Here is a 23,448-nt window from a genome sequence, read left to right as displayed (position 1 = left end):
ATCTTCACACCTTACATTATGAAAAACAAAACACGGGACTGTATATCTGTGTCTGAGTACATGTTGAGTTGTCTTAAACTATAGTTCTCCAGCCCTTCTGAAGCTCTTCACTGCTTTTTTACTCGCCTTCAGTCCAGTCCTTGTTCCTGACCATTTTCAAGCCACTCAACACACGATTATGAACACAGAAAGGTACCATCAGATTTTGATCCACTATGTAATACCATCTGGAAACCATCTGATTGGCAACATCTTCATTGTTCGTCATGATGATGATTCCAAACACACTGTTAATGCAGTAAAAACATACCTGATAGAAAAACCCACAGTGAAACACCCGAACTGCAACATCATTGAAGCAGCGTGGAATCATTTTGACAGAGAATAGAACAAAAGGCAGCCAACAGCCAAAGAAGAGCTCTGTAGGTCCTATATTATGTTTCATCGTTATACCTATTAAATGTAAAGAAATCATAGCAGTACTGCATATTTTTAGCTTTATTAAATAAAATCCACAGGAATACTAGTGTACTGTTTTTCCTTAGTGGTAAGAACTCATATGTTTATAGATTAAACTTTGAAAGAGCAAGATTTAGAAGAAAGCCAAAAAATTGTGGGTAATGTATTCTGAACGATGCACTGTTTCTAAAATTGTGGTTTCAATGTAACCACACCTTCACTCATTAACTTATTAGGAGCTTATATTTACATTAGGTTGTTTCAACCGTTTCTCCTTTTCTATAGTTTGATAGAGGTGATTGTTCGAGAGAAATGAGAGTTTCCTCTTGGTGAAGGAAAAAAAGCCAACAAATCCTCAGACTGTACTTAAATTATGCCTCAGCCAGCAGAGACAAAGTTTCACTGCCTGACGTTAAGTTGGTGTCTGTGATTAACAAGAGAAAGATAAAGAAGATAAACAGAGCAAGTATCTGTGAAACCAGCAAAAACACCAACCCTAACCCACATAGCAACAAACAGTAACTTTTATTAAATGCTTCCTGTTTCATGTAATGATGGTGTTAATGTGGGTGGAACAGTTTCACCACACACACACACTTTTTGGCACGACAGCTTTAACTGCAGACTGCAAACATTCCGGTCGGGAACAGTTCAACACCAGTTAGGAAGATGCTGCTTGTGCTTGGGATCTTCTTCCTGCTCTTTTCTCCAGGTACGTAATAAACATCTGACTGCTCGAACTGTAGGTCAAAGGTCATGGGGAAAATTTTTTTTTTTCAAAGTCAGGGTGACAGTTCAGTAAATCTGAAAAATACATATACATATATACTGAAATTGCCAGAATGACAAATAACTTACGAGCGTGCAGTGATGAGTTTCAAGCCTTCTCCTTATGAAAAACAAGTATCTCACGCTGTCGTTTCCAGACGTCTGTTTTTTCTCCGTCGACAATGTCACCTTTACCCAGAAATAAGAGAGGTTTGTAATCAGGTTGGCCGGCTGTGTTGCTGAAGGACATGTGGTAAATATCAGTGTTAGTCTCCGCTGATTTATCTTGATTAATAATTCACTAGTTTCAGACGTTTAACTCTAATGCCCTTCACCATTTCATTCCCACAGCAGGTTTATGGATTAACACCAGAACCGTACTCAACTGCCCTTCACAGTAACGCCTGATTGACAGAAACATTACTAGTCCTCAAACCAGTAGAAAAAGAAATCTGCCTTTCAATCAAGTTTCAGTTTTTGTTGTTCCTCACATCTGCAGCGCTGCCACTGAAGTGCTACGTGTGCAGCTCATCGGCAACCAATGAAGAATGCAACCAGAGTACCCAGGAGTGTAAAACACCTCTCAACACATGCATGACTGTCGTCGACACTTTCGGTAATTTATCTCACAACATCAACGTGCAATCAAGAAACCTGACAGAGGTTTAGTAGCACGTATAAATGAATCTAAACATTCTTCTAAAGTTCCTTTGTGCAGTAGGATTTTTATGAAGGGCACTTACTTATTAAACTCAGCTCTTGGTCAGTCTCAGTGTAGAAACTATAATCCCTGCTGTTTGTCTGTGTGCTGCTCAGATACAGCGACAGCCATAACAAAGCAGTGTGCCAGCCAGGCCACGTGCAGAGGAGCTGCCTCCACCGCCTCAGTCGACTCCAACGGAAACGGGAACGCCGTCAGCTGCTGCAGCAGCTATGACTTCTGTAACTTCAGCAAAGCCGACTCCATCAACAGAAACAACAAACTGCTGCTCCTGACTGTCGGTGTGGGATTTCTGCTGTCACGCTGAGCTCAGTGGGATGCGCAAACCGTACAAACTGCACCGCTGCCGTCTCCACACTACCTGCAATCTTATGCATCTTGTAAATACTGTTTATATTCGAGGCTGTTTAACAAAAAGCTTTTAAAATATCACTGTGTACTCCACATGCACAATTGGATATCGTAGTATTTATAATACTGACAGACAGGGCTAGTTGTTACACGTTAAAGGGTTCAAAAATTGACTTTAGCTTTTAATTCCACAAAAGGTAAAGGCAGTAAGCTTATATTAGCTTAATCTGACAGAAATCTGTGGATTTCTGGTTTTCCTGGATATTTGATCGTCAAAAATGTCTATTATGCTCAAGAAATGACGGCCCAGTTAAAAAAATGAATGAATATAGACATTAGTTGCTTAAAATGTTTATGATTTTCCTTAGTTTACTGTAGTTTCATTTTAATTGAGAGAGAGAGACAGAACAAGAAAATAAATATATTGATTTGCATGTCAGTGAGTGAAAGTATTTGATCCTAAAACATGACTTAGTACTTGATGGAGAAACCCATGTTGGCTGCACAGTGGTAAGATGTTTCTTGTAGTTGGTCACCAGGTTTGGACACATCTCAGGAGGGATTTTGGTCAGGCGGATGCCTGAGAGCTCATTTTGGTTTCATCTGACCAAAGCTTTTTCTCCCAGGGCTTCTCTGAATCATGTAGATGTTCACTGGTTGGTACATGCACCTTCCAGAGCAGGGATCTTTCAGGTGCTGTAAGATTTCAGCCATTTCCACCATCATATCGCCACTGAAACTTCAGCAGCCCATCCTTAACACTAAAATCCATGCTTGTGCAAGCAACAGCATTGTTGTACAACAGGTTATTATTGTTATATACAGTGCAATGTGTCCTTTCTTATTGTGAGAAAGTCTAATTCTCTTCTTTATGATTTTCTGAATGCTCTTTAAAAACATCTACGCCAACATTAACTTGAAATTATAAATATTAATCCTAAAAGGCACTTTAAATAAATCCCAATCAACTACAAAGTGGACAGACTTATTTCATTTCATAATTATTTTTATTCCATTGTTTTTTTTGTTTCCTCCTATTTGACAAGATGGCTTAATTAGCCCAGAAGACAAAATAAATACCAGTGTTTACTAGTACGAGCTCTGTACAATTCACCAGTGATACACACCAGTATAGCTTACAATATACCAACATGAGCAGATTTACGCAACAACAAGGAAATAAAATAGATTGTTTCGTTTGGGGTCTTTTTCTCCTCCGTTTTACATTTATTTTATCCCTATAACACCCAGATTTGATCGATCTGATAGTTTCGTTGCTGGCTAAACATGGAAATCACATCTGGATAAAACGGGTTTAAAAAATAATAATAATAATAAAAAACAAACAAACAAGAAACAAAAAAGGAAACAACTTAGGATGTGTTATTTTGGTGCTGTGCAAATATGCTCTTCTTTATACCAGTATATCATGCTATACCAGTACAGTCACCAGTATATTTCATATAGCAGTATGTGACACTCCACATGGGGTCAGTATTAACAAAGACAAATGTGATTTTCAGTTCAGTGTTTTGTGTCTGAGAAACAAGTTCCAGTCATGTGGCTCCACATTTCATGTGTTTGGTTCCATGGGGACTATTATTAAGTCGGGGAGGGGGGGAATTTTTAAAGTGTTACACCTGACAAGAGAATTGGAGTCATAAATGTGATATGAGGTTTGTTCAGGTCCCTGGGAAATATACTTTAAGTGTCACTAGTGGGTGATCGGACAGTTAATGTAATCTTATATTATGAACGTACGATTCATATTGGGACTATATGTGAGGAGACAAAAAAAGGAAAAGGAGACACGAACCTCACAAAATTAGCGACCACTCTGAGACGTGTCACTGTCTTCTTCCTCGTGAACCAATCGGAAGCATCCTGCCACTCACGCTGAACACATTTTTTCCAATTCTTTTTTTTTTTTTTTTTACACAGCAGTCAATTGCTGGGGTTGAAAGTTCAACATTTTTCAGTATAGAGGACGAAGATTCCTCAAAACAACACAAAAAACATGGAGCTGATCGATAAAAAGAGCAGACTGAACTGAGTGCGAGTAGGGGAGGTTTCTGTCTGCGGTGATTACCCGCACAGAGCTGGACTCTTCACATTTGGAGTCTTTAAAAGTGGCTCAGAGAGGAGCTGAGGAAGACTGTGGGAGTAGGGGAGCAGTAAGGGTGAAGGAAAGGAAAAGTGAGTGAAATAGAGAGAAGAGGGGAAGAGAGTGTTTTCTTTCCTCAGGCAGTAGAGTGTTACTAGACTGTCCTCGAGGCGTATTCTGCTTTTTTACGTTCCTGCCTCTGTTTCCTCCTCTGCAATTTGAGTCTATAAATAAAACATGGTGAGATGGAGGAAACAGAGAAAGAGAGATGGTAGGAGGCATGACGAGTCGGAGAAGACCAAACCGAGACTGTTGTTACTGTACCACCCCAGGCACCAAAAAAACAAAACATAACAAACATGTGATGTGTATGGCGATGTAGAGATATTTGATTGGAGAAAGGAGCTCCCATTCAGGAATCGGAACGTCAGCAAACGGGGGCGGCCGACGTCTAAGATCCCACAGTGAAGTTTCATGCAGATATGTTGCAGATCGGGTTGCAATCCGCCTGATCTCACCAGCTTTCATGATAGCGTTTCTGTCGGAAGTTTTGAATCCATTTAAAACTCTAACCTGCAGAATCTGGCTCATCCCAAATCCAGATTTACAGCTTAAAAAAAAAAAAAAAAAAAAAAATCACGAGTAGATTTCTTTCTTCCTCCTCTCGTCACTGTATTCCACTCTGAAGAGAGCGAAGCTGCCAAGTCCCTGATTCAGGAAGTGTTTCTGCGCTGTTCTCGTATACAGAAAGTCACAGTGGTGGAGATTTTAATCCCAGTTGAACTAATTACCTCGGCTATAGCGGGATTAAAAAATTCTAACGATTCATCGCGGACCATTATCAGATTATCAGAGCCACTGCTCTCGCCGTTGATTTGTAAAGCAGCCCCCTCCGTCAACACATCAGGACTGACGTCTGGAACCCAGGAGTCTTTAGAAGTCACGATGATGCCACCCTCTCCTGTTGGTCAGCTCGGACGACATGGGGCTAGTGTGGGCGGGACTGGGCCATCATCTTGAGCCGGGATTGGTCGATAACATCCAGCAAGTTCTTGGCATCAACAGCAAGAGCATGAGCCGCCGTCAACATCTGCTTCTTGTAGTCCTGCTGGAGGCTTGGAGCATCAATACAGAATATATGCAAGATCAGAGTTTTAATAGTTAGTGCAGTATTAATGATCATATGTGCAGACGTGACAGCATCAAGAACGTGAGCATGACACACACTCTCACTGGCCACTTTATCAGGCACATCTGTTCAACCTACTTGTTAGTGCAAATATCTAATCATCCAATCACATGACAGAAACTCAGTGCACTTAGGCTCATTAGTACCAACTAGAGATGGCACGATACCACTTTTTATGTCCGATACCGATATCATAAATTTGGATATCTGCCGATACCGATATGAATCCGATATAGTGTTTTTTAATCAACAAAACTGTTTTTTAAATATCTTGCTGCATTTTGTATAAGTTCATACTCAAGTTTAAAACAACAACTACACTAAAGCTATTCTGTTATACCTGTATGCAAAAAAAAATATTTCATATTTCAGCAATACTGATCAATCTAATAAACTTAAACCTACACCATCCTCCCTATTCTGGTATTTTAAAGAGTACTTAGCATAAATATTAAGCAACCTAACTAATAGGGTTCCAACTCCCAGCAACAACAAAAATAAATAAATAAAAAATAGGGAACCACCCCTCACGCTCCACCTCATGATGCTTAATCGCCGTAATCAACCTTAATTTGATGCAGTGTGAAAAAAAATGCACAGAAATCAATTATTTTTCAAGAAATATTAAATAGATTCAACATCTTTCTTCAACAAAATTGCAGACTGCACAGATGATACCTTCCCAAAGGAAAAAGTACTATAGCTTACTAGGGTATATTAGACTTAACAGTTACTATATACAGTAATAGACTTATATACATTTTACATCAGATTAAAACTTTGGGTGTAAGATTCAGATAAATATTAAATAATTAAAAGCTCGACATTTTAAATGAGAATAAGAAAGAAAAGTATGTCTTTGTGCCCCCTTTTCCCTGTTCATGCCCTATCGGCCCCCCTGGCTAAACTTTGCTAGATCCGCCCCTGCACAGTTACCAGCGTCAGCTACGTAGAAAAAGATCCTGGTGTAGAAAGTAATATTAAATACATTCTAACAACAGCTGATCAAGCTTAAACGTGCTGCTGTTGTTCAGCCGCTGGTTTCCTCTTTCTGGTGCAACGTGGGCCAAAAACAAACAAGAGACACGGACTTGCGACAGAAAAGCCGATCAGCTGATCATTAAGCAGTTTCATGATTGAAGTAGCAGCCGGAGAGCGAGAGGCAGTCGCTAGTTAAGCTTAACGCAGGAATGCTTTACAAACATTCAGAGATGGACTTACACACTTGCTTTACTTCTCTCGGGGATAACTTTGTCGGAGATGAAATGCCGGGTTGCTAGCGAAGCTCCAAATGCTCAACCATACCACCAACAGGTCCCGCATGCCACAGCCGCTCTATCACGTGATGCATACTGCTCCGACGTGCTAACGTTCTGAGGTGAGTTACGGCATGTTGCAAGTTTTGTGAGGTGCTTTCGTGATATTTAATGGATCGGATTACATTTTTTATTTTTCTCCGATATCCGATCCAGTAATTTAGGTCAGTATCGGACCGATACGTAATATCGGATCGGTCCATCTCTAGTACCAACTGAGCATTTTTTAAATGGCATAGCCCACCTAAGTGGCAGCATAATGCACCAAGTCACAAAGCTCAGATCCAGTTTGAGATGACTTCACTGTACTCAAATGACGTTCACAATCACAGTCTTAGTCCACTTTTGTAATGTGGTAGAAAAGCAGATTCACATCATGGATGCACAGCTGACAAACCTGCAGCAGCTGTGTAATGCTGTCATGTCACTAAGGACCAAAACCTCTGAGCAATGTTTCCAGAATTAAGGTAGGTAAGGTTTACCTAACAAAGTGATGCTTTTAGTTTGTGCACCTACCTGGTCATCACATATTGTTGGGCTAACTTCATCTTTGCAATCAGTTCTGCCAAGTCAGAGTTCAGCAGCTTCTGTGCCATCTCGATCTGGTGAAGAAAAGCGTAACCGTATAAAATAAAATACAAGCTGGAGCAGCTGTGTGATCAATAATGTGCTTTAACGTGATTTATTAACAATCATTAAACTGTTTAATAACATAAAGTGAATGCTTGTTAGTAAAAACGGTGTCTACCTCTCTGTGTGTACTGGCTGGAAGTTGAGGTAGAGTCTCATCTACTGTGGCCAATAATGTCCTCAGTGCCAGACCCACATCCTGAAACACATTTTTTTCACAACAGGACAGCTTACATGTGGTATCAATAATTCACATAGTTTGTTTTAAATAGTCTAAAATCTGAAATTTCTAATAGAGAAGACAGAAACGACACAGTGCTGTATTCCCTTCTTAAGGTTAGCAGCTTGGCTAAACATTCTGGAGTTAGGGATGAACACTCCAATGTTAGCTGTATGGGCTGTTTGCCCTGCTCTTCCCTTTCTACCAACGTGAAAAAACCCTTTGGAGAAATAAAATGAAATGTATTTTTGTCAAAAAGACTCACAGGAAAACTAATTATTAAATCCCTTTGGTGAAAAGCTGCTTAGGCTATCTGCAGAGTCAGGTTAATATATGAAGCAAAAATTATTCATGAAGGAGCAGAAGAAGTGTCGAAATTCCGTCCTTGGAAAGCTGCACCGGCCAATTAAACTGAAACAGTGCGTCACAGTGCTCAAGGACATAGCGGTTATTAAACTGCACAGAGCTGCTTTGATCTACTGTGCTGAGTTTTTAGCTCAAAGCCTGCAGCTCCACTTCAGAGAAATAACAAACTGCCGTTTGTGCCTCTGTTACCTTGACCATGGGCACGTACTCCTCGGGTGGAGCCGGCTGGATCTTGCTTGACATCTCGATCACAGCTTTGACCAATCCCGTCACGTTCTCGTACACTTTGTCGTTCGACCGATCCAGATTGGCGGTGGGAGGCGGGCTTATCTCCTGAGGCTGCAGCTAAACCACAGAAGAAGACAAAAAGCAGTGAGTGAGAGGTTCTTTGAGTGAATGTGTACCTGGGAAAGAAGTGTGGGAGACTGATGACAAAAACCAGCTGAAACAGTGTGGATGAAAAAACAAAACATTTGTTAAAACATTTACCTCCACAAATCCTGCTAGATTGTAAAGACGTTCATCCGCCTTACACACTAGATACATTTAAAGGTCCAAAGTAAAGTAATAATAATCAAGAGAGTTAAACAAGTAGATTAATGAGTGAATTAATATCTATTATGTTTCTACTTATGTTAAGTGCATCTGATATACCCATGTTGTGATGCCATTGTTTTGCGACATGGAAACACCATCACACCATCGACCCTAACCATAACACCGTAACCATAGCCATAGCCCTAACCCTGACCCTCTCCACCCACTTATTTGCACTTTTTCCTGAGTGGACATCAGCAAGTCTTGTTTCCATGTCGACGATGACATCATAACAACATCATAACATTGATTTGTCACTTGCAATGTTGAACCTGGGCCAACATTAATTATGATGATCCAGGAACAACACCAGCACTCTGAATATCAGATACTATGTCTAAATGTAGAGGTATTCTCTGGCCACTAGATGGCAGTGTCACACTACCATAACCTGTGCCGTAAACGTATCAGTTGAGGATTTTAATTGAATACAGATTCCCCGTAGGAGGTCACATCTTCCTGAACCTGCCATATAAACCAATCATCATCTTGCACTAACATAAAGCGCTTTCTCATTTCTGTCTTTCCATTTTCTTCACCATCTCTCTTGCTCAGTGACATCACCTGACTACTACCTGCAGGTATACTTCCCACATCTTGAATACAAAGACTTTCTCTCGCCCGCAGTCATGCATGCATGCATGTATAAACTCTAATCCTCTTTGCAATTTCACTTCATTTTGCACATTTTTTCTGCATTCCCCTTCACGCCCTCGCTTTTCCAGTCCTTACTGAATTCTGGGTAATCAGTAAATCACCGCCTACAGTGAAAACAATACAACGCTGTGCACACAATGACCTACTGAAACCACTTGAAGCATTTATCTAGAAAAAATAAGCATTTGAAAACTAGCTGCTTTATAATCTGTAAGAAATATGACCCTATTTTACTAGGATGAGGAAAACCTTTTAATTCTTAACTGGGGAAGAAAAAAAAGATTAAATCTTATTAAAGACTCACTTGTCTACTAATTACAAAGAGAAGCATATAATTAGTGCTCAAGTAAATAAAAAAAAAATCTATAAAAGTTAAAAGCACTTAGATCTGAGAAAAGGAGAGAAGACAATATAAGCAGGAAAACAGACAAGGGGAAGTGCAGAGATGAAGTTAATACTACAACAGAATGTGATTTGTTGGACAAAGAAATCAAAGGGCTGATGGAGGAGTAGGACAACAATATGGAACAGGAGACAAGACGCACAGTAAACACACACAGACGGTGTGCTGCTTACCCGCCAGGGCTAGGGGTCAACAGTAAGGCAGAGTGCCGGAGAAGAATGGGGGTGAGGGGGAGAGAGAGAGAGAGCCGGAGCAGCCAAAGGAAAGAAGATACAAGGGTAAATATTAATGCTCCAAGCATTCAAAACATGCACTGTGTCCACTCGGTAAATGTGTCCCTCCATGTGCTACTGGAGGAGCATTTCATTCATTCATTCATTCAGTGTGTATTTCTGCTTGTACTTTTGCTTCATGCATTCATGCACGTGTGTGTGTGTACCTTGACTCCATCATTGTAACTGTCTCCAGTATTTAGACAGGCCAGGCTGCTTACTTGGCACTGGGCCCCAGGTCGAGGGGGTTTCTTTGGCGGGGCCACATGCTCTGCAGGAAACAACATACGACAACGTGTGAAGTACAAAAATATTTCTACTCACAATTTATTCCTAAGAAGTGTGGGCAGATGCTTACTTTGGTTTCGCAGCAGCTCAGATTAAAACACAGATTATAATTAACTCCAGGCTAATTTTTGCCAAACAAAGCGTCACCTCGTAAGATTTGGTTTTTATTTGAATTGTATCTATGCTTTCTACTTCTTTTCACACCTTTTAGCCTCTTTTTCTCTTCTGCATTTGATGATGTTCTGTAAAGAACATTCTATTGCAAAGTGGTATTAAAATTGTCGTATGAATAAAGTTTTGATTGATTTATAAAGTCTCCCACAAACTGTTTCAAGTATGAAACGTCTCTCTTCCTCTACATTAGTATCTATCAGGAATCAGGAAACATTAAATGGACAAAAACGATATTCCATCCTGGAAAATCATCCCCCAGCTGGCTACTATATGTTTCTGTTTTCTCTGTATATTAACGCTCTGAGCACTGAACATACTGAACATGACATGCTGTTTGAGTCCATATAACCAGAGGTTGGTGTTCTCACTAGCAGGCCAGCAGGTTCACAGCTGGATCTGTCTTACTGTGACCACAGACTAAACCCTGCAGACAGACGCTGACCTCAGAGATACACAGCGTGCTACACTGTGTGATGGTATATGTGTAAGTTACACATCTTGGGAGAAAGAGAAGACAGCATATAACAATAGTGGTTGCCCTCCTGTAATTGTGGCGGAGTTGAGGCCCCATCTATTACCTGGTTTGCCAACGGGCTGGTATATGTGCTGGTTTCCTGTCTGCGCAAACAAACAAACAACAAAACAAAGCACTGGGTTAGCGATTGCACAGACGCAGACATAATCAGAAGCTTTGCAGGAAATTAGAACTTCACAGCTTTAAACCACCAGCGGCCTCAGCACAGAATCCAATTTACTTTGTCATGTGACACCGAGCCTCAGCTCGCACACAGCTAGCTCACAGTCATTTGCGGCAGAGGAGCTGTGCCTGTTATTTTGTGCTGTGTGGTCCTGCGTTGGGTAACTTATGGTAACAAAAATATTCTGTTTGTTTTGTCATCCTCTTCCTGTCAAAGTGTTTCTTTTGTTAGAGCTAGCATTTTAAAACTGCAGCATGTTTACATGATGTGATGGTTGTGAGAACAAAATGCCAGGAATGTTACATATTTAAATTTATTGTATTTTTACTGCATCCCTGTTGTTTTGTGTGTGTGAGAAAACAGCACAGAAGGACTCAAAAGCCATGGTGCCATCATTGTGTTGTGGTCTGACAACCACCAACACCCAAAAATACTCCACCAAGGCGCACGCACACACACACACACACACACACACACACACACACACACACACACACACACACACACACACACACACACACACACACACACACACACACACACACACACACACACACACACACACACACACACACGAACGAGGGAGATTTTCCCACCACAAACCACAACCATTCAATGGGAGGAGGAGGAGGACAAGCAGTGAGATGAATTACAGAGACGGAAATATCTAACTCATGGCAACTTCAGACTGCTGAAACAACTTCTGCTGGCATTGGGGAAATAACATCAACATGCAACTCTGCGTTCAGCTGCAGAGATTCCAGCTTTGGGATACAGTTACACACACGCACACACACACTAGATATTACAACAGGAGGAAAGGGGAGAAGTTGCAAGATGCAAATATCTCAGCAACTCCGTGTTTTGTGTGCAACCAAAGGGCTGCCAGCAGTGCCCAGATCTTACATCCTTTACCAGTAACGTTGCTTCTCACACTCTGAAGTATTTATTTACAGATGGACAATCACTAAAATCGGCCACCAGGACACTCTGGGACTGAGTGCAAAACCCTTCCATTAATATCCAGTTGGTGAGAAACTGCTGACCCCACATTGCTGACTTTACCCTCAACAGGTCACTTCCTGTCCCTGAATCAGTCAGTTGAAAAGAAAACAAACACACGCCGCAGCAGTGAGTCTGACCATAACACGGACGTCCGTCAACATTCGTCTTCATCAGACATCCTCCGTGGTTAAAAACACAAACACTTCAGGAAAATAACTTCCCATTCATAAAGTGGCGGGGACAGCAAATTGGACAAGATTTGGACAGTGAAAGTTTAGAAAGAAAGAAACAGAGACAGTTCAACTCGCACCTGTAGGAATGTTTGTGAGTTATTGTCCTGATGTGAATGGGTATAACTAATTAATGAGAAACAAGAAGAAGGAACTTACCGGTGGCTGGAGTCCACTGTCTTCTCTGTCCAGACTACCTCTTGAACTTCTCGTGTCGGGTTTCTAAGCAATCACAAACAATCAAACATTACATCTCCATTTACCAAATCCATATACATATACTTCGATTTGCAGTAGGGATTTTTTCAAATAATCCAAATGTTTCACAAAAAAAAGAGATAGACTTCATGGATAAATGATGAAGCTGTGGCAGAAAAAAAAAAGCACAACTGTCCAAACACAAAACCTCCTATGAAGACTGGAACGCAGGATACACAAAGTTGTAGTGTCCAAAAGGCTTTTTTGGATCCTCCACACAAAGTTAACTTAAGAAAAATGTTTCTATTGGTGCTGCCATGCAAACCGAAATAAAACCACACACAAAACAACCACAAAGTCCCACTCATTGCCCTCTCTGACACACACATATCCACTCATACCAGCTTTCCAAGACAGGACTTGAAGACCAGCATCGCCGCAGAGTTCATCAAAGAAGCCTGATGTGTGAACCGTTCGTGTGAGGCGTTTAGTCTCTGCTGTTATCTCGGGATCTTTCCAGTATCTCGCACTGTACCCTCTGTTACTGTCTGGTTTTCTCTGTAACCTTGTCAGTGCTGCAAGTTTCATCCAGAGAAGACTTCAGATTCAACTCCAGCTTCCTGCCTCCACCACTCTTATGTCTGACGGTGACGCACAGAGAGAGGGAAGGAGAGGAGGAGGGAAGAAGCACGCTGCCAACAAGCTGTCAGTATGCGAGCGTGTCTACCCTTCTTTCCCAAAACCTCCTGCCTTTCTCCTCCCTTTCTTTCCCACCCCTTTCTAGTCCCTCGCTCAAGTGACAGTCTTATAAAAACCAGGCAGCCTATAAGAAACACCCCCCACCCACCCCTACACACACACTTTATACCTCCCCATCTTTTCAGTAATCTCGCGTGTTGTCATTTAGTGGTTGTGGGTCAAAGACAGACTGTTGACTGGGCTGTCAGATTCTGTAAGCCTATCATTAGCCTGGAATTTGCACAGGCCACACCTGCCTACAAACTCACTCTCTCTTACATGCACGCACACAAACACGCACTATAAAAGTCTTAAGCAAAAAAGAAAAACTCCAACAAAAAAACCCAGACAGTTCCTTAATTCTGTGTTCACAGAAAAGTGCATCCTACATTAAAAAAACCCCTCTTTGCCAACCTCTTCTTGTCATGTCAAACCCTGCGCTCACTCATCTTCGTCTGGATGAGTCTTACCAGAAGAACTGAGTGGTATCCAGCTACCCATTACTAACAATCAGAGGAGACATGTTTTCTTCTTTGTAAATTCCAAACCAGAAAGTGACTCACAGGAAGTATAGATTAACTTTTTTTTTTTAAACTGTGAAGACATGGACGTTATTGTCCACACACTTCACCCATATATGTCAGCACATGCTATGAATGAACACAATTGATGAGACTTATGTGATGCTTATGCATATCCTGTGCAAAAAAGCAAAGTGTAATTAATCTACATTTGCACATTGCTGCAGTGCCGAGGCTTCAGCAGCATGGTATTAAGGAGGAATGTAAGTTGATGAAATACTGCACAGTAACTGTTTAACAGGTCATTGTAAAACTCTTTTGAAGACGACAGTCGTTTTCATAACCACATAGGAACTAGACTTTTGGAGGCATCCTAACTGATTCTTTCTCTAACCAGCACTGACTGCAGCACATCAGAGCAGGGTCACTGTAATAGCAGCCTTAAGGTTTCTAGCTCAAAGACGCCGCAGCAGACAACTCAAACTGCAGTGCTGTTAAAAAAAAAATATAATCAGCTTGACACCACTGACACCTTCACCTCAAACTTCAAATGTCTGTGGCTGAATTCAGACTGCAGAGAAAAGGGTTTCAACTCTGTTTTTCCCCCTTTTGCTCTTATGCGACTCTTAGTGAACTTTTTTTTATTACAATGTGAACAACACAAATCACATTTGACATCTAATATTCTCACGTAGCAGATTTTCATTTTTCCCACTTCTGTGTGTGGTTGTAAATCATATACAGGTCAGATTTTTCAGGAGTGTGACCACGTCACAGCGAAATCGAATACAGCTCATTTCCCATCACAGCTACGAGACTTCAGTAACTTCAAGGCAATATCAAACACGCTTCTGCACTTCTTAATGAGCATTTCCATTAAATTCCTTTCAGTATCTGGTGGCATTTTCTCACTTTGCAGCATTTTATTTGTCTTCGTGTTGCATACGTGCTAGGAAATTAGCGAGAATGGTTTCCTGTTGGTTTGATTCGCTTGTGTTTTCTTAAGTTGCAATGCACTGAGCTCTCAGGACCACGGTAAAAACACACATTTAAGTGCAATAGTGTTTTCAAATCAAATAATTTAAGAGCTTAAGTATATTTATGTGTGTTGACACAATGATAAACTTTTTAAAAAATGAGTCCAAACTAAGTGATTACACTTTCTGAATACGGAATTACGACAGCATGCAAAAAGACGGCAACTAAACAAGACATCTTTTCCTTACAGTGAGCACTGACACAATGCACCATACACAACCTCTCAGAAAAGCACAAAATAAATCCAACAAGAACACGTCAAACTTCCTTAAATGTAGCTGCTTTTCCTTTATTGCTGCAAAGAGGCATGTTCAGGGCTGCACAAATGCGCTAGTCTTTAGACATTTTTGTTTACCCCACACAGCTGCTTAAATCTAGCCAACCATACAGAAGCAAGACAAAGTAAATCTCAATTAAATGCACTGTGACAGCATCCGTAGTGTGCATGTGTCAGTTGTGCATGGGTGTGCTTTACCAGCAGCCTTTCCTCCTGCTCCAGCCACCTCTGATCCTCCTCCATCTGCTGCTGTTGTATGATCAGCTGTTCCTCCATTAACAGGCACTGCTGGCCTACACACTGCTGCATGTCTACTGCCCTGTCCTACACACACACATACACACACACACACATCCACACACACAAACGTGCAACAGAAAGTCAAGCATAGCATAACAGACATGCACACCAGCACGGGGACACACAGCCAGACATGGAGATGAACACACATATACACCAGACTGATGAGAGGCTGAACTGAGGTGGTGGACGCAAATACTAAAAACAACTGAGGTGTCAGGGGGGTGTTTCTGTGAAAAAAAACTGGTGTGGAAACTGGAAAACTTTTGCAACCCATTAAAAAAAACAACAACAGTGTGACTGGTGTGTAACTGCCTCCACAGAAGAAACAATATGTTTGTCACACTTGAAAAGATGATTCGTGGCCACTAGTAGAGTTTCAGGTTGTCTAGGTAACCTTTTAATGTATTTATTAGCCTGTCAGGTGTTAATCAATGGTATCCTGTCCTCTCAGTGATTTCCACTTCAATTGCTTTTTTATTTTGGGACTCGCTTTACACTGAAAGCAGAGTTTTCTTGAAGTTGCTGAATTTGAATGCCTTTCTATGACCTCTGGTCACATGACTGCGTTTCACTTATTGTATACATGTAGCGTAACAGCCAGTGACCACAACCAACAAACAGCACAAAACTCACATCACAGCTTAAAATGCTTCTTTCCCTCAGCTATGAGATCACTGAACTCTCAAGGGGATAATTAGATGAATTTTTCTATGACTGTTGATTTTTGGACAAATGTCCTTGTTATTCTATTTGTTTATTATATAGGTTTTTTTGTTTTTTGACATCATAGTTTGCTAATTTGTGCCTGCGTCACATCTTAGTTGAGTTTGCAACTAAATTTCCCTTTTTGTGTATTAATAAAGTTGTCTGAGTCTGATTTCAGAGTGAGTGAGTGAGTGAGTGAGTGAGTGAGTGAGTGAGTGAGTGAGTGAGTGAGTGTGTGTGTGTGTGTGTGTGTGTGCGCGCGCGCATGTCTATAAGAGTGAAATTAGAGTCCTACCTCCATCATAGAGCCCCACAGCGCCATATCCTGTCCGTGAGGCTGGGGAAGGAGCTGTGCGTGTGAATGGGTGTGGACATGGTGGCGGGGGTGTGTGTGTGCGTGGTGGGTGTCCAGCATTGCCGCCTGAGGTGGGTACAAGGCGCTAGGCACAGAGGGGAGTGTGTGAGGGCCTGGATAGCCTGCCATCTGAAACCGAAGTGAAGACAGGGACAGAGACACAAGGTTGTCCTTAATGTTTTGATTCTGAAAAATCTCAAGACGTTGATGCAATTATAGCAAGTACACATGCAGTGACAGAGCTGTTGAGTTCGTCTACATACCTGATAGTGTCCAGGATGCTGGGGACTGGGGTAAAAACCTTCACTTGAGCGAGGACTGGGATAGCCAGGTCTACTTGGCTACAGAGGCGGAAAATGAGAAAAAAAGGAAGAGAAAGACAGAAAGAAAGATCAAGGAAAGGTATTTTGAGATACAGAAAGACAGGTGGGAAAAGCAAAGGTGCAGTTATAACACTTTATATTTGTAACAATTATATTTTCTCCAAAGAAATGTTAGAAGACACTTCATTCAGACAATCAACACACAAACCCCCCCAGGAGCTGTTTGTGTGGCCGGGTTAGCTGTCAATCAAAACAGGGAACACCCACTTGGCTGCAAGTACAGCAAGCTGTTAGTCGAACGACTACAAACCACGACACCCATGGAGAACTGCTAGACAACTATGAGACAATCTGCTGCTCACATGTTAGATGTGATGCAGGTGAGTTACATGTTCACCAAGACCTCTCTTTCAAGCACGCTTATGAACTATAAAAGCAAAAGGAGTTTAAAATATTCCCAATAAGCAGAACAATCATCTGCTCTGTGTTGTTGGCCAGAGGAGCAAAGTTTAGTAGAGATCAGCAGCTCTCTAACACAGGATACTCTTCCTCTCACTTGTAGTTTCAGCTAAAAACAGAAGTGCTTGGTGAACCCACGGTGTTGTTTCCTCTGCTGCTGGTTGATGCACAGTTGATGAACTGTTTTCTGGACACATTTTTTTCTTAATGATTTGAACTTCTCTAACACATTGAGCTCGTTTCCAGCACGGCAGTGTTGTAACCTCTACCTTCCACAGTCTCTCATAGTAGCTTTCTCTGGACCACACCTCCGACAGCAAGACGAGAGACAACGACACATGAAGAGGGAGGCAGAATGCAAAGAAAGGCAAAGTGGGATAATAAGGAGACAAGGAAAGAAAATAAAAATGGGAAAAATAAACAGAAAGGGAGGGGGAGAAAGGACAAAGAGAAGCAGACAAGACAAAGACACTGAAGACGAGACAAAAACTGGCTTCAAATGTTCAGACACAGTCAGGGCAAACAATGGAAACGTTCAGCCTGTTTGTGGACAGGCTCACACATGGAAGGGTTTACATGAACAAAACTATATCTTGGAAGGTTAATTTTCCTTTGGCAGTCAATCCACAGGGAGGGAGGTTTCCCTGGGAATACCCAAGATAAAAATAGGAAGATAAACACACAGGGACAGACAGATGGGAAATTAATCACACCGGCTAATAAAGCCAAACATTGGCTAATATCTGCAAAGCTTTGGGTGAATAACTGAATTTCATCATTAATAACCAAATAAAGAAAGGATTTTGGATTAACTGCACCACCTAATGTAAAAACATAATAGTTACAGGAGTTTAGACCATTTGAGAAACAAATAAGCTGATGCACTTCTGACGTTCATGCAGGTTCTGACCATTGCATCCATGTGCAACCAGCTAAGAGGTTTCTATGACCTTGCTCGAAGAGTTGCTTTGAATTGAAAAGGTTTATGTACATGAGCAGGAAATGCCTTCATAAACACCATAAACTTTTTTTGGTGTTTGAGGTAATTGTTATACAGCACTTAGCGTTTATATGAGATATTCAACTCAAGCAGCATCAAATAAAGCACATAGAGTTAAAAGCTCATAGTGGGCCACCACCATGGTACAATCCAAATCTGTTCATCATGTTAGTGTTTGTGAGCCTGTCCCTCTGAAAGTGCTGAGGTGAGATTTGGTCAGGCCCATAAGTATTTGGACAGTGACACAATTTCTAATATGTGTCATAAACATTTACAGGAATATTTTGTTAAATCCCTTGAATTAAAACTGGATTTGAAATCAACTGTGTTCCAAAAATGTACAGATCGAGCACTCTTAGTGGAGTGTTCGGCTAGTGCGCCTTTCGTGCTATTTACCAAATTTATATGCACTCTTTTCATCTCAGCTCCGTATGATAGCCTGAAAACATTTTTGCTGCTCTTCTCTTTATTTTCTTTAATCTAAATGAAACAAAAAAGGAGAAGGGGGGATAGATGTGGTTGAAATGAAAGATTTTTTGGTTTGAGATGCTGCTGATGTACGGTTCAGAGGTTCTGAAATCCAGTTACTACACCTTTGAACAGAGTGTGTCATTTAAAAATACAATTTCTGCACAGCACAGTTTGGAAAAACAGTAAGTGGAATTTTTATTTATTTATTTTTGAATCAATTCAATAATTTTGAGAGACATGCATTGTTACAAGTGTGACGCCATGGCAAAGCTCCACAAGAAAGGAGTGATTAAAGCTTTTCTCAGTGTAGTGATTCACACATTACCTAATAAACAAAAGTTCCCCAGTTCGATCTCAGGAGGACATATAATCATGTCCAATAACAGGAGCTGATCCTGGTTGTGGTGAGGATTGAACTTTTCAGCAAAGAGCCAAACAGGCCAATGTGAAAGCTTGTTCCTCGCTGATTTCTCACCTTTAGAGAAATTGTAGCCATATATATTTATTTTACAAGAAGCCATACACTTCAAGACAGAAAATATGTGAATGGTGTTTGTGTGCTGCCATGAGACTGACCTTTTACCCTGAAAACAGGATTACCTAGAGCTTGTGTGTACTACTACTACTACTGGCTGCCACCCATAACCTGGTTCAAGGTGACAGAGTGTACACATGTGACACACGCAGGCCTTTTACCCTCATCTGGTATTTATAGTTACGGTCTTCACATGTTCATCTAAACACTAGTACTTTGAATATCTTTTCTGCATAGATCTCACTTGAAAAAGATCTCAGTGAGACAACCTGATTTAATAATATTATGCAATAAAGGAATGTGATATAGTACAATGCATAAGCAGGTCCATATGCTTAGAGGGTATTTAATCACAGTGTGTTACTGTGTTACATTTGCCTCTGGACCTCACCAAAACTGATCAGATATTTGTGTTTTTTGATTTAACATGCACTCCACAGAAGTGTCATGTTTGTTCGATTAGTCAGTGTTAGCCCACTGGATTAAGGATTCGTTGAAGGCATTCCTGAACAAGCCAGAAATAGGGTGCATTAATCCGAGGACACGTCAAAACTATGCCCGACAGACGCAAACACAAATATATGTGGCCGCATTCAATCACAGAGTGCAGAGGACGTTTCAATGGCCTGTCCTGCGAGAACAAAGCATGCAAGCAGTCTTAGCATAAACCCATGGAAAAAACTCCCTCCTGCACAGTAATTATGATAATGGTCTAAAGATTAGAGTTTTACTTCTCAGTGGAGAGTATTAAAAAATGCTGCAACTCTCATCCCACTTTATGTTGAAAATGGAATTTAGATTGTGAAAATCAATGTTCACATAAAATAATGTTAAAAAAAGTAACTATTTACTTATGTTGAGCTACCCAACATGCATCACTAATGGGACTGTTGCAGCGTTTTTCTTTTTTTAAATACGTGCACTCACATTTGTTCCTGTTAGTAGAAAAGCTTTAGTGTAGTTTAGCAGCACACCACCTGCCTTCAATGGTGTAGACTTGGGTCTTTCAGAGCAGAGGATGGAAAAAGGTACGTGGGTAGTTATGGGGAGGTTATGCATTTGGCTGGATGGGTGAAGGTGGGTAGAGGACAGATTACAGGCAGATGCTACTGTGTGTGGGGCAAGAGGGGGGAACGGGGACTTCTCACATGACTGCACAGCAGGATGGCAGGTCTGGGCGTCAGAGTGCAGTTGGAGTGGAGTACTGCGATTAGTCTGACGGTGGGTATGAGAGCTGCTGTTTCTGTGCAACTGCAGGGTCTTAAGATCAAAATTTGACTCGGGCTGGATGCTATGGAGGGTGTGGGGACAAACATCTGACGTGCTGAAGGGCAGAGAGTTAAAGTTGGGACTGGACTGTGAAAGGAAAGGAGAGAAATGCCGGGGATGGAAGTGGGTGTTGTTTGACTTTGAATGGGAGGAAGGGAGCAGGTGGCTGTTAGTAGGTGGATTTGTCTTTCGTGGGCAGCTGCTGCTGGACAGGCTGTCCAAATGTGTGTGAAGTGGAAAAAAGACATTAGTTTGTTCTTGAACCAACAGGGAGGAGTAAGATTTGAATTCACTATTTAACTCTGGGTTGCAGGGAGACAAAGAGCTGCTGTAATAACTGCTGTTTTGAGGGGGTGACTCAGGCTGAGGGCTGGGAGAAGAGGAAAAATGCTGCAGACGTTTTAGAGATGATAAGTTGAGAGGATAAGTGGGAAGGTGAGGATGAGGGTTCCCAGTGCAGAGGGAAAGCTGCGAGGCAAAGCACTGTTTTTGATGGCAGTGAAGATGAGAAGGAGCAGAAACACAATCCATACTGAAGGTGGGCTGCAGGGAGGGACGACGGCTGGGCTGCAAACAGAAACACAAAGGTAGAGGAGGGACATGTCGAAATAAAAGTGTCACAGTGTGACAGCCGGGAAGAGATAAAGCATAGACAGAGATGTACACAACTGTATCCTAAGTCATGCAGCAAATAAGCTTACAGATTGTACTCAAACCAATCCTAAAAAGTTGATTGTGTTCATCTGGACGTAGCGTTTTCAGTAGCAGAAACATTTTATTGCTCATCCAACTGACTTCTTCACTTCACTACGTCCAGATGAACAAAATAAACTTTTTAAGATTCCCTTACCTGAATGATTGAGCATGCATCAAGATTCCCAAACCAACAGCTTCAATTCATTATGTTGCCAATGAACCAGCTGTTTACTGGCAAACAAAACTAGCCTGACCCTAACCCTTTAAAAAAAACATATCTCCATCTCATGAACTTCTGCTCGAGACATCTGGCTTTCATTGCAGTCGAAGGAAGCAGTTAAATCAGATGCTAACAGCAGGGTAGCATAAGGCCGTAAGTGAGGATAAAGCAACCAGCAGCTGAGGCAACAAGCTGTGAGGAGTAATGGTAGCAGTTGGGGGCTGGGTTTATGGATTAGCAAACAGAACAGTTAAAGAATTGTGCATTTGTGAGAAAAAATAAGAGACAAGTCTGGTTTTCAGATTGGATGATGACAAAGTAAAAGGAAAAGAAGAAAGAAAAAAGTTTTCTCTTCTTGCTCTTGTCTTGTGTAACAGGGTTTGGTTGTGGTCACGCATTTGCACAGTCATCACAATCATCATAGTGAAAAAGCATAATAGGAAACTCTGGCATCACTGAAATACAAACGGCGATTTGAATGCAGAAAGAAAAATCAAAAATCAAAGACTATATCAAGTTAATCCATTCCTTCCTTTTCAGTGTTAGCATTTTTACAAGGAGGGACGTGGTCACACACACACAGACACACACACAGACACACACGGCACTCCTTGAAAAGTCTGTATGAAAGAGCTTAAATCTTTTTGTTTTGACTTCTGCTATGACTCGTCTGACTGCATCACAAGGGTGCAAACTGACAAGTCATCATGTGAAAAGTGTTAACATAAACTTGCTGATTTCTCCTCTTTAGACTTAACAGTGCTTAACACTTAGATATTTGGGTAATACAACAAGTTGGAAACAAACCTATCACAAATCCAAAAGAAAGAATACTAAAAGTCTGTAATTGTGGCTATAAAGCACTCAGTGTTTGCAATGATCAGGGTGTCAACAGCACAGAAAACACCACTGTGCACTCGTACGAACACAAACGCACAGACACACAAACACATGTGGTGTGGTAGTGTCTTACTTTTGGTGGTGCTTCATCAGACCCTCCAGAATCCCACGAAACAGTGACCTGTCTCCTCATCTCCATCCTGTTTCTCTCCTTCTGCTGGACCTTCTCTTCCTCTAATATTGTGCTAAAAGAAAGAAAAACAAACAGCAGGGTACTTGCATACACTCATACTCAATGATGCATAAGCACATATGTAAATAGGCAGGGGTGACTCTGTCACAAATATGATAACAAACACTTGAGCCTGTTTATTAGAATGCAGTCCCGTGTTACAGAGGTCCCTGGTATTTAAGATAAGATAAGATAAGATAGAACTTTATTAATCCCTCGGGTGGGTTCCTCTGGGAAATTCGATGTGAATGCGAATGTGAATGCGAAATTTAACTGTGAATAATGATGATGTCCATCCACGTGCAGCATCCAGAGGCACGTAAATGAAACAGTTACTCCCACTGCTGCAGAAAAAAGGCTTTTGCATTCAGTGTAGAAATTTTATCTCCGCTCATATAAACGCATGCTCTTAGACTAACACACAATTCCCACTTTTTAGGGTCTTTCCCCACTGGCGATTCTTTACAAGCACGCTGCTGGCTTAAGTGGTTTTCTGCCTCCCCCTGTAAATATGAAAACTTGCTGTGAACCCCATTTAAAAGGCACACACTGTCCTCAGTATTAGTTTTATTACACTGTGCTGTGTACCCACTAAAAGTCATGCATTCCTCGCACTCTGTTTGTACAGACTCTCCAAGCAAAAACTACTTAAGTGAGAGTAAAATCAAATATCATTTTGTTATGAAATGCCCTACTGCTGCTTCTTTATGCCTCCACAGTTTATCCCACATAAATCACTCTCATGGGGCAGCTACTCTAACGCAACAAATTGAATTTATTAGAACTTTTGCCTAATAAAAATCATCACCGTCTCTCAATT

At 41.2% G+C, this 23,448-nt stretch overlaps 2 protein-coding genes across 7 annotated transcripts in view; one reads left to right on the top strand and one right to left on the bottom strand.

Annotated features, from left to right (window-relative positions):
• Positions 1–1,085: 1,085 nt before the first annotated feature.
• LOC146563838 (uncharacterized) lies at positions 1,086–3,233 on the top strand. The gene is made up of 3 exons (XM_085291175.1): positions 1,086–1,171; positions 1,727–1,843; positions 2,044–3,233. Exons 1-3 carry the CDS (start codon positions 1,129–1,131, stop codon positions 2,253–2,255), a joined length of 372 nt encoding a protein of 123 aa, XP_085147301.1. The 5' UTR covers positions 1,086–1,128; the 3' UTR covers positions 2,256–3,233.
• Positions 3,234–4,214: 981 nt separating this feature from the next.
• LOC146563837 (focal adhesion kinase 1-like) overlaps positions 4,215–23,448 on the bottom strand; it is a 63,043-nt gene continuing 43,809 nt past the window's right edge. For 3 of the 6 annotated variants that reach the window (XM_085291168.1, XM_085291165.1, XM_085291169.1), the window contains 12 exons: positions 22,530–22,641; positions 16,847–16,924; positions 16,524–16,712; positions 15,419–15,544; positions 12,608–12,670; positions 11,094–11,133; positions 10,221–10,324; positions 9,955–9,963; positions 8,314–8,469; positions 7,657–7,737; positions 7,425–7,510; positions 4,215–5,518 (listed from right to left, as the gene is read on the bottom strand). In XM_085291168.1, the coding sequence (XP_085147294.1) occupies positions 5,392–5,518; positions 7,425–7,510; positions 7,657–7,737; positions 8,314–8,469; positions 9,955–9,963; positions 10,221–10,324; positions 11,094–11,133; positions 12,608–12,670; positions 15,419–15,544; positions 16,524–16,712; positions 16,847–16,924; positions 22,530–22,641 (1,171 nt within the window). In that variant the 3' untranslated portion in view covers positions 4,215–5,391. The remainder of the gene's footprint in view (positions 5,519–7,424; positions 7,511–7,656; positions 7,738–8,313; positions 8,470–9,954; positions 9,964–10,220; positions 10,325–11,093; positions 11,134–12,607; positions 12,671–15,418; positions 15,545–16,523; positions 16,713–16,846; positions 16,925–22,529; positions 22,642–23,448) is intronic. The other 3 variants (XM_085291166.1, XM_085291171.1, XM_085291170.1) reach the window with 1 other exon arrangement.

This window comes from Mchenga conophoros, linkage group LG11 (assembly GCF_057382185.1).
Source record: "Mchenga conophoros isolate Kocher_MC1m ecotype Shallow Benthic linkage group LG11, M_conophoros_male_GT1.1, whole genome shotgun sequence".
NCBI classification, from domain to species: Eukaryota; Metazoa; Chordata; class Actinopteri; order Cichliformes; family Cichlidae; genus Mchenga; species Mchenga conophoros.
This window is presented reverse-complemented; position numbering and strand designations above follow the sequence as displayed.

Bases quoted from the DNA above. Each gene is read 5' to 3' on its own strand.
- LOC146563838 (XM_085291175.1), top strand. From the start codon at position 1,129: ATGCTGCTTGTGCTTGGGATCTTCTTCCTGCTCTTTTCTCCAG. The intron at 1,172-1,726 runs GTACGTAATAAA...TCACATCTGCAG, and splicing joins CTTCCTGCTCTTTTCTCCAG to CGCTGCCACTGAAGTGCTAC. The intron at 1,844-2,043 runs GTAATTTATCTC...TGTGCTGCTCAG, and splicing joins GACTGTCGTCGACACTTTCG to ATACAGCGACAGCCATAACA.